Below are 11,753 nucleotides of genomic sequence, written 5' to 3'. Positions count from 1 at the left end.
ATCAGACCAGGGTGTTAAAAGGAACTTCAGAAAATCTTCCATTCAGCAGTAGACTCTAAAGGATTTTAAATCAATTGATACGACATGTATGCAATAGACCAAGTACATGTGTATACATTGACTCATGGCTTTATGCCTTGGGTGCATTCCCAAATTTCGCTGTATGTAAATTTGATAAGCTGATATACTGTAAGTGTCACTTTCATTGAAGATACAGTGAAACCTTGGAATGCTAGTAACATGGCTTGCGAGTGTTCCGCAAGACGAGCAAAGATTTTTAATAACTTTTGACATGAAAAACGAGCAAGTCTTGGTTTAGCCAAGTACCGGGTATCATGTATCACGCATGCACTTCTTGTTTTGACGCGAGGTTTCCCTCTCTCTTACGCTGCAGGAATCCCCTGCTGGATCTTAGTGCTCGTCTCTTACTGGTATAATCAACATCGCGTGTACTGTTTACTATAACACTGTGACTGTGAGGTAAAGTTCAGGTTATTTTTTTATTTTTTTTAATTTATATTTTGTGTTAATTATTTTTATGTATTTATTTCTGGGCTGTGGAACGAATAATTCAAGTTTCCATTATTTCTTATGGGAAAATTAGGTAATTACGAGCCTGCTTCCATAACAAATTATGCTTGTAATCCAAGGTTCTATGGTACTGCTATATTGCTATATTGCTATAGCTTTATCTGAAAAGGAGGATTTTTAATTTCTTGTTTATGAAAATAGATTTTTCAACAGTACAAACTACATAAATCCACATTGTTGCTTATTTAATACGAAATGTTTGTTAAGCATTATTAAAAACCAATTTATTGTCAGACTTTTTACATACACAGTTCTATTGATTTAAGTGTTAGGGAAAACATTGGTGTCATAGTTCATGCATTAAAGGGTTACGTTACTTACTTTAAAAAACATATCAGTATAACTGTTAACTTTTTACTTTAGTTTAATATAGTTTTGGTGTAAAGTGTATGTGTTATGTCTGTTATGTAGTTAAACATATTTTATTTTACAGTGTTCTGTAACTGCTTGGGGTTTGGGAAGTGTTCCCTTTTCTACCACTAGGTGGAGTCCGTGTTCCACGTTCAGTGTTGTGTAGTAAGAATGCTTCTATAACACAAATGTCCATATTGCACACAAAGACACAAAAGCTATAAAAAATATAACAATAGTAGTTAAAACACTACAAAACAGACATGCCCATGCATGCAGGTATGCACACAAAGAAAAAAATCCCTCATGTACACACAACATTTATTGTTGCTTTAAATTACCCCATGCAAGATACGAGAATGACTGAAATTCCAAATTGGTACATTTCCTTTTTCTGCAGTGCTGGGAATAATCAAATATTAACATTTATAATAAAGTATATATAATACATCAGTTACAATTATAGCAAATCAAGATCCTTACATGAACAATATAATCATAAATTATTATTTATCATTGTTAATAACAGTTTACACATTTTTGACACCGAACTATAAGACAGTCTGAAGTAACCTTTTAATTATAACAACAGAGATATCAGCAATCACAAATTATACAAAGACACACTATTTAAAAGAAACAAAATTCACCCTTCCTTAGTCCCTGTAGAGAAATTCTTAATGGTTTTTAATGGTTAAAATAGCAAATAATTTCCTTTTCTGTGCGGTTTATAGTACAAGCACCCCTAAGCAATCATTTGTCTTTATTGACCACTGTAGTAATTGTTACAATTGTGCCTGAGAATATTGTTCAAACAATTTAAAAGATTAAATCCCAATAAAAACACAAAGCATTTATCATCTGTTGCATCTTAAACAATGCGTTAATTGAGAGCCATTTACTGGGTCTTCAGGTTGACGTGCTAATTGCCCCAGTCGAATTTTGGCTACATATGTTTGTCACTGAGATCGGGTTTCTATTCCTGCACGCACGCAGACATCGAGGTCTAAGAGGCTCCACAGTTTCCCAGCATGCTTTACGGAACATTTTAGAGGAGATGCAGAAGAGGATGGGGTCCAGCGCGCTGTTCACGTACCAGAGAGGCAACGACAGGTAGGACTTGAGCACCGTGTACACCGTTAACACAGTCCCTGACCATGAGTCCACATAAACTTGCATGAGTGAAGATGCAATGTCGGGGAAGTTGCACACAAAGAAAGTCACCACCACAGCCCCTGCAAAAAATGAAATTAATAAAGAGCAGTTGATTAAATGCACCACATAAAGAAGAAAAACAAACAAATATTACTATGCAGAAAAGCATCTGCATTCTTCCTGCTGTACATCCACAGCCACATAACTGCTCCAATTCAGCTAGCCTCAAAGACCATAACTGTTATTCAAGTCTAAATTATTTTAATGTACATAAAAAAACAGCACTCCACTGTAAATGTGGAAAGGTTGTTCTTTTGTAATCTTGCACATGGTGCACATCACAGAGGCTATGCTAGAGGTCATGGCCCTGGCGTGACACATAGAGCTCTGTAATAAAACTGTGAATTGCTCAGCTGTTTGTGGCACACTACTGTACATCTCGACAGAAAATGAGATAAGCTTTACACAAGAGTTTTCTGAATCCGCATGGGTTGCTTTCCTAACCTTAATAAAACAAGGCAATATTCAGGAAAATCAGAGGATAGAACATTTCTCTGAAGTCCACCCACCATAACTATTATAAAATAACCCTTAATTCCTAAGTTGTATAAAATGCAATAAAAATGTAAAAAGGGCATGCTGTAGTCTCCAGGTTTCTAGTACGACGGGGTGTCAAAAAGTTTCGAGACTATTTTTCTAACACGCCAACAGGTGGCAGTATAAGGCTGCACGCACAGTCACAGGGAGCCCCAATCTTCATAAGTCAGTGTGCCAAAAGAGATCATCCTGTGAATATCAGGAGCTCTGCAACTGGTGCTATTCTGACCAGTTTATCATCTCCTATTTTGTCATGGACAGCGAGTTAGAACAAAGAGTGATTGTGAAATGCATAAAACTAGGCAAATCAGCAAGATTCGTTTGACAAGATTTAGCAACTTTACGGAATTGCTGCAATGAGTTGTTTAAGGTGTTTTTCAAGAGCTTCAAGAGTGGAAAAACATCACTGGCAGACGACAAGAGACGAAAACGTCGAAACCATTCAGCAACTTGTGCATGATGATTGTTGGAGGACAATCCACAACATCGCTGCCATTGTCTGTGGGTCATCCAAAAAAGTCCAGGCCATCCTCACATGCACTGTGTTGCTGCCAAGTTCAACCCCAGGCTGTTGACCCAAAAGAAGAAGGAACATTGCGTCAAAGTCTGCTAAGAATCCTTCATTGTGCCGTGGATGACCCATACTTCATGTCAAGGATCATTACTGGTGACTTAACTTGGGTGTATGGGTACAACCCTGAGATGAAGCAATGTCTTCACATTGGTAGAGCCTGTGTTTCCATGACCGAAAAAAGCAAGGCAAGTCTGGAAGAATTTGAAAAAGGCAAGAATTAGTCCCCAGGAGACACACTGTCAATAGTGAATTCTACTGCCAAGGTTTAAGGCATCTGAGAGACGACAAGAAAACAGAGCTTCTCAAGAGGGATAATCTCTAAACTTTTTGATACCCCCTCACATCTTTTTAAATATGGGCTCCAACCTCAAGATGCAATCCGGCCATGTCTATCTACTGCATCTGATTCAGTCTTTATAACCTGTTTCATCAGTCCTACTACTAACACCTTAGGCTTGGCTGCCAGATATACATTTTAGAAAGTGTGCCAATCCGTTACAGCTTCGTCAGTTGCTAATGCAATCATGGCTTTTTTTTAAACTTTGCTTTGCAGAAAAGAAATCAGTAGTCTAGACTTGCAACAGAAAAGACAACACAGGAAAATGAATCAGTTCCCAGAGAATCTGAGCACAAAATGATGTTATGGTGGTATTGGCATAAGGAGAAAAAGAAATCTTACCCATAAGCCGCAAAGCTCGTTTCTCCTGAATTAGGAGTTTCCCATTCTGGAGGCTCTGTGGATGTCCTCTTTCACTTACAGCTCTAGTAATGCCCATGGCCATGCGCTGGCGGCTGTTGTAGTGGAAGTGGCTAATGATGAGTATGTAGAGGGTGAAGATGCACACAAGTGGTACCAAAAAGCAAAGAATGCCCCTCAGAAGCAGTGCCCCCTTGTAAAGGGGGGAAGGTTCTTCCTCAGTCATCTCGCACATGGTCGACACCACAAAGGCTGTATCAGGGGACGTTGCAGAATAGTCCAGGATGCAGGCTCGGGCATGTCTATAGACGAGGGCAAATGGCACTGAAGTCCCCAAAGCCAGTAGCCAGATCCAGGCTAGAAGACAGGGAAGTCGTGACTTCCTGAGACCAGCAAGGGACCACATGGTGTGACAGATTGCCACATAGCGCTCGATAGTAAATGCAAGGATCACCCAGCTTGTTGTGGCGCAGTACATCTGACGCACCATGAAGTAAGCTTTGCACAAAGGTTCTCCAAGTCTCCATGGGTAGCTTTCCCAATAGTAACGGTATACAGTGATGGGAATTGTCAATAGCTGGAGGATGTCAGACAGAACCAGACTCAACAGGTAGAGCTGTATAGCACTGATCTTCATGCGAGCATCTCTGAGGAGTGTAAGCATGCTAATGCCATTGGATAGGACCCCAAAGACGAACAGGATGCTGTAGAAGGCTGTCATGGGGATGGCGACATGGTATGGCTCCTGCTTGGTGACACTGATGTAAAGGTCAGGTGCCGAGTTAGGACTTGTATTGCAGGAAAACTGGAAATGCATCAAAGATCCGTTCATGTTGAAAGTATATGTAGAATAAGAAGCAGAATGACAACGTCTGGTTTTTCTCTGAGTTGCTCGGATAACTTTCTAAAAATGAAGAATGAAGGAATTAATATAAAAATGCTAAAAACTTTAACTTATAGTTCATAAACGATGCTATATAATATATAATTCATAATTTATTGGTGTTCATCAGTTTATGTTTATATGGCCATGCCTGTTCCAAAAAAATATATCACAAAAAAAAGCATAGTAAGAATATTATAATAGCAAACAACAATATCTAATCCAAATTAAGCAGTTACTGTAAGATTCTGAATAAGGTGAATCTGTGCTCTTGTTCAATACCGGCAGCACATCTGGGCACACGTTGACAAAAAATAAATAGGTATACAAGACATACAATAAATAAAATAATAATAAAGAAAGAAATAAAAAAAACACTTCCTTATAATTGCAGAAACATTGCATAATTACAGTATTTAGTGTTTTACCAGAATATTATTCCACTGACATTAATGAAGTAAATCATTTATAAATATTAAAACATACAATAACAATAATAATAATAATAATAATAATGCAATATCTTCTGATAAATTCACATTTCCAAAAGCAAACAGGTGGTTTTTTTTATTCTAATTTTATTCTGACACTATAATTTTTTTTCCAATTTCATAAAGATTTTGTACATTACACAACTGCATTATCTCTGTAGCTGTATAGCTGAAAAAATATTTACAGACTTACTGTGTAAGACAGAGATGTGCATCCAAGTCTGATTCAACGATTAAATGCAATGTTCGCTGTGAGGACATACCCCCCCACCCTACCCACCCACTCTCTCTCTCTCTCTCTCTCTCTTTCTCTCTCTCTCCCTCTCTCTCTCCCCCTCTCTTAGTCATTCTTTTTAGTAGCCACACCACAATGTGCAGTTGACCACCAAAGCCTGCGGGTCTGAAAGTACATCTTATTTTTATATGCCATTTTTTTCCCATGCTGAATGTTTGGAATGCCTTAGAAATTAAAAAACTCTAAAATATAAAATATGATTTAACAAATAGCAGTTTCAGTGCCATGCAGATAATATATGTTTTTTTTTCAGCAATCCATTTATCGACTGAGCATTCAAGTGTCGGTCCTGCTGCGCGATCCTGAGCAAGTGCTCACTGCATTGCTCTAGCATACACAAACATGTTTTCAATGGATTCAAACCAATGTCTTCATTGAACACAGTGTAGCAAGCACATGCAGTTCTGTTTTTTCTCATCTCTCAGCACACCAGGCTCTAGCCATCCTTAATTCCTCATCAAACAGCTCATCAGTCCCTTGATGTGTGTTTCTCAATCGCTTTATCTACAAATGGAAGTATTTCAGGTTTTCATGTTGTGTAAGCAAGGAAAGGCTGTGACACAGAGTTCGGAAAAGTCATGTACCCACCAACATAGACATTCATTTGCTCATTTATTAATTTTTGGAATACTTGTTGCAAGGCAAAAATATGCAGCATAGATTGGACTTTAATCCATCACTTAAATGCATTTAATAGCATTCATTCATTCATTCATTCATTCATTCACCCACTTGCTCGTTTACTTGTTTATTCAATAAATCAATCAATCAATCAATCAATCAATCAAATAAAAATCTGAGCCTACAAACATGTAGGCTATTTGCATTATGCTCATTGAGATGTTGAAGATCTACTCTTCTTTCCTTAGTAAATATAATAAGTCTATGTACCAAAATTAAAATCATATATTTTTATGATTTTTATGATTTTATTTTTATAACAAATGTTATGCCATGATCTAGTTCCACCATAAGTATGATATAGTAACTAGAAAAAAAGACAATGTTTGCTTGTACATACAATAAATGCATTATATTATTCATAACGAATGATATTTATGAATTATTATTCATAATTACTTTGCTTGTTGGTTGGTTTGTTTGGCTGAATTTTAATTTCTTCTCTAAAGAAAATCTTTCAAAAGAAGATGAACATTTTGGAATTAGAGCCCTGATCCAAATCCCTTTGAAGACGTCTGTAGACAGAACATCCACCAGATATGCGACATTTCTGTAAAGTAGGATTCAAGACTGAGTGCTGGATTTACGAGAGGTTTTTAGGCCAAGCAGACTTGTTATGAAATTTCTCGTGAATGAAGGCATCAAACAGATTGAGATTTAACACAGTACAGTGATGAGACTCTTAGCTGCAGTAAAAATGGTACGAACATTTTAAAGAAGGCCGTATGTCCATATGTGAATAAACATCTACCAAGTGAAATGCTTGGTCCTGATCACCTGTGACCAACTTACAATAGAGATACATCTGTCTGTGAGAACTGTACACACATCAGTCATCAAAACCACTTACTGTACCAGACTAGAGGAACCTGGCTGGGAGTTACTGCCACATCCTCTGTAGAGTCCTGACCTCGCTTCTCACTTGCCATTTCCACATGTTCGGGCCGTTAAATGATTTCCAACCATGGGAGGCCAGCATTTCAGATGTGAACCGAGAAATTTTCTACCTTAATGGTATCCAAGCACTAGTGAAACACCGGGATAAGAGCTTTAGTGTATAAGGGGATTATATAGAGACATAAAGGTAGTTTTTACTCTGGTATTCTGAATAATCAAAAGTCTCAGTTTGGCTTGAATGCAAAATGTACTTTAACAAAAGGATGTCCTTTGTCTGCCTTAAAACATTGAATTTTCTTGGGTGCTATACCGCATTGTGTTGTTGTTCTTCTGGCTGCTCCCGGCAAAGCCACATACAGTCATGTGAAAAAATTAGGACATCCTATGAAAATCTAGGTATTTTTGTAACATTTTTTAACATATGCATATTTAATCTCAATGTAAACAATACTGGGAGATTTAAGTCATATAATTAAACAATTTAAACTGAAGAAACGACTTTTCAAGATCTTCTGTAAATTTAATTCTACAAAATGCATATTCTAATTGAGGGAAAAGTTAGAACACCCTACCCCTTGATCACTAGTGTTACCCACTTTGCATTTAGGCATTTCGCAGACACTCTTATCCAGAGCAATTTATGTTTTTTATCTCATTATACATCTGAGCAGTTGAGGGTTGAGGGCCTTGCTCAAGGGCCCAACAGTGACAACTTGGTGGTTGTGGGGTTTTAACCTGGGATCTTCCGAACTGTAGTCCAATGCCATAACCACTGAGCTACCCTTTGGCTGAAATAACTGCAGTGGGACGCTTTATATAGACACCTACCAGTGTCTGACATCGGTATGAGGAAGTCACCACACATCATATCAATGAAGTTAAGATCTGGGGTTTGACTCGGCCATTCCAGGACTCTCCATTTCTTCATTTTCAGCCAGTCTTTGGTTGATTTACAGGTATGTTTTGGGTCATTGTCATGTTGCATGGTCCAGTTCCGCTTTAATTTTCTGACAGTTCTCACATGTTCCTCAAGCACCCTCTGATACACAGTGCAACTCATGGTGGATTATATGATAGTGAGCTGGCCAGGTCCTGCTACAGCAAAGCAGCCCCAAACCATCATACTTCCATCTCCATGCTTCACAGTTGGTATGGGGTTCTTTTCCTGAAAGGCTGTCTTTGGTTTATGCCAAACATGTCCTCGGTTCTGGTGTCCAAAAAATTAAATTTTGGACTCATCTGTTCAAAGAAATTTATTCCAGAAGTCCTGGGGCCTCATGTATCAACGCTGCGTACGCACAAAAACTTTGCTTACGCCAGTTTTCACGCTCACGGTCGGATTTACTAACAGTGAAATTAACGTGAGAATGTGCGTTCTTCCACGCCAACTTCATGTCTGGCGTACGCGTATTTCTTGTGTGTGTTTGTTTTATTTTCGTTGGCGACTCCTAGAGGCAATTATGGGACGTATGGGACGGGATCATCCGCATGTCTAGCAGGTATATAAGGTTCTCATACCATGCAGTTGACAGCCAAACATTAAAGCGCAATTTGCAACGATTGCCGGTTTCCCTAATGAAATCGGAGCGATCGACTGCACGCACACTGCTATAAAGGCGCCATCTGAAGACAAATTTGCATACGTGAATCGGAAACATTTCACTTCAATTAACTGTGCAAATAGTATGTGATGCTCAAATGCGCCTAACAAATATTGTGGCAAGGTGGCCTGGGTCAACCCATGATTCATTCATCCTCTCAGGGTGTGCGATGGGTGGCTTCTTGGTGAGTGATGTATTTAAAGATATTATTGCAGCTAAGTTTTTATTTTATTTCGTTATTAATTCCGGAGGACAAACTTGCAAATTACACAGTTTTTCTCCTGTCTACCTCCGATAGGAGCACCTCCAATTCACATTCTGTAAAGTTTCTCTTCTTGCTTGCTTTTGCCATTGCTTTTTCGTTTGGTTTTGCCAAAGTGGAGTCATTACTATATTTAGGAGGAGGCAGGGAGGGGTTTTGCGCTCTTGCATGTGCGCTCAATTTCACGTTAATTCGGATGTACAAAGAGAATATGCGAGGGATTCCGCGTACGCAGTGTTTCATACATCAGATTTTTTTTACTGCGTACACACATTTACAGCTTTGTCCGTACGCAATGTTTTAGTATGAATTCAATGCAAGAATTTGTACATGGGGCCCCTGGTCTTTGTCAACATTCTCTCTGGCAAACTTAAGTCTGGCCATGATGTTTTCTTAGAGAGCAAAGGTTTCCTCCTTGCATACCTCCCATGGAAGTTAAACTTGCACAGTCTCTTTCTAATTGTAAAGACATGCACTTTTACATCAACAGTAACCAGAGCCTGCAGTAGGTTGCATGATGACATTTTAGGGTTCTTGGTGACCTTTTTTTTAGCATCTTGTGGTCTGCTCTCGGGGTGAACTTGCTGGGAAGATCAGACCTGGCCATTTTGGCAGTTGTTTTAAAAGCCCTCCACTTGTAGACTATTTGTAGACTAATCTCCGGACAGTGGAATGACTGATTTTTAAAATCTTTAAAGATCTTTTTAAATCCTTTACCAGACTAATAGGCTGCTATAATATATATATATATATATATATATATATATATATATTATTATTTTATTTTTTTTCCTGAAGGCCTCAGGGAGCTCTTTTGCTCTCACCATGGTACTTACTCTCACTATAACAAAAAGGATCACACCAATATATGAGTCTGAGACCAATATAATGTCTGAGATTTAAAAAGGGCAAGCCTCATTCAAAGTGCTGAGTAATGATCCACTTATCATGTGCACCTGGTGTGATCCACCTGTGTGTGATTTGAGCCATTTTAAGTGGGAATAAATGTGAGGGTGTCCTAACTTTTTCCTCAGTTAGAATATGCATTTTGTAGAATTACATTTACAGAAGAAGTCTTTTCTTCAGTTTTAATTGTTTAGTTAAATTACTTTAATCTCTCAGTATTGTTAACATTGAGATTAAATATCTATATATTAAGAAATGTTACAAAATACCCAAGCTTTCATAGAGGTATAGGGTTAATTTTTTCACACGATTTTTTTACACCAGATGCTCTTCCTGACACAACCCTCCCATTTTATCCAGGTTGGGGACCAGTGGCTGGGGTTTGGGCACTGGCTGGGAATCGAAGCCGGGCCTTCTGCATGCCAGGGGAAACATCTACCACTGAGCCACCAGCATCCCACCAGTTGCTATATCACATTAAAGATCTGACATGATTTATCTTTGTGTCATTTTCTTACAAAACACTTCCATTTTAATAGGGATGTATTAAGCTTTTATATTCACTCAGCTATTGGGGACCAGGTGTGTTCTTTTTGCAATGATTAGCAATGAATGAGCCTCGCTTCAAGGACTAAACGCAGCAAGTAAACATTCAACATTTAATAATGTTTTATGCTCATTAAAAGCTGTTTGAGGTAATCAGTGCTTGCCATTGAGCTGGAAATCGATTTTGAACATCAATGTCTTTATACGCATTTAAACCATGTTAAATTTTTAGTTTCTCGTTTGAAGTGTCTTATTTACATCGTTTATTAAAACAGCATGTGCTAGTCTTTCTGATTAGATAAAAAGAATGAGATTGCAATTACTATAACTGGGCAGTCGTGTTGCCGGATGAAGACAGTCTTTTTCTTATTTACTGAAATCGAGATTATGTTTGAAGATCATTTTGACTGCGTAGTATGTTTGTAAATTACAATTAGTTCTTTATATCCATTGGACAGATTGAGGACTTGATCTAAATTTCAACTTTTTACACATTAAACAGTCCACTAACGCAAGTCTAAAATATGATCCCAAAACTATACTTCTGCATAATTTCCCCTAGAAAGGACTTATGTTCTACTAAGTGACTGTCTTTTAATCATACTGTATAATAAGAAGTGGACTTGTATAGAGCGAACGAAACTCATTGCCTGTTTAATGCTGAATTATATAATTATTATATAATAATTGGATTAAATCTTTAAGTGCTAATTACAAACAGAATCAATGAAAATAAGACACACGCACAGAACTCCAGGGGAGAACATCTGTAGAAATGATTATAAATGCAGTTTAGGTTATTTTGTATATTTGTGTATCCTCTTAACAGGTACTTAAGGCATGAATGATACAATAGATAACTGAAGCATTAAAGCAAGACTGTGATGAAATACCTTTGCTTGAAAAACCTTAATAATAAGATCCAGGCACTGAAGCATTAATGTTCCAAATTAATTACATGAGAAATGAGTTCCAAGTGCATCGTTTGACTTTAAACCAGCAAAGTGTTATTAAGGATATTCCCTATGTTGTCATAGTGTGCGAAGGGACCTATTGTTCTTCTAAGGATGTGTGAAGGGCCCTTATTGTTCTTCTAAGGATTTTTTCTAATGATCATGCTCAAAAACTCATAAAAATTGGCAGACAGGTTTGAATTTGCTGCCATTAGGATGCGCGAGCGTCTGGGCCCCGAGTGTGACACTGCATAGCACTTGCACCTGGTATAC

The 11,753-nt window shown here is 37.9% G+C and overlaps 1 protein-coding gene across 1 annotated transcript; it reads right to left on the bottom strand.

Annotated features, from left to right (window-relative positions):
• Nucleotides 1-1,851: 1,851 nt before the first annotated feature.
• On the bottom strand, nt 1,852-5,559 carry LOC128508417 (pyrokinin-1 receptor-like). The gene is made up of 3 exons (XM_053479758.1): nt 5,533-5,559; nt 3,948-4,869; nt 1,852-2,177 (listed from the first exon to the last, which is right to left on the bottom strand). The coding sequence occupies exons 2-3, from the start codon at nt 4,795-4,797 to the stop codon at nt 1,852-1,854; spliced, it is 1,176 nt and encodes a 391-aa protein (XP_053335733.1). The 5' UTR covers nt 4,798-4,869; nt 5,533-5,559.
• Between the last annotated feature and the right edge of the window lie 6,194 nt (nt 5,560-11,753).

The sequence above is a fragment of the Clarias gariepinus genome, chromosome 20 (genome assembly GCF_024256425.1).
Source record: "Clarias gariepinus isolate MV-2021 ecotype Netherlands chromosome 20, CGAR_prim_01v2, whole genome shotgun sequence".
Classification (NCBI taxonomy): Eukaryota; Metazoa; Chordata; class Actinopteri; order Siluriformes; family Clariidae; genus Clarias; species Clarias gariepinus.
This window is presented reverse-complemented; position numbering and strand designations above follow the sequence as displayed.

What these genes read in the sequence shown, in the direction of transcription:
- LOC128508417 (XM_053479758.1), bottom strand. Translation starts at nt 4,797, where the DNA reads ATGAACGGATCTTTGATGCATTTCCAGTTTTCCTGCAATACAAGTCCT. An exon ending in ACGAGCTTTGCGGCTTATGG is followed by an intron (nt 2,178 to 3,947) that starts GTAAGATTTCTT and finishes CATTTTTTGCAG; the next exon opens with GGGCTGTGGTGGTGACTTTC.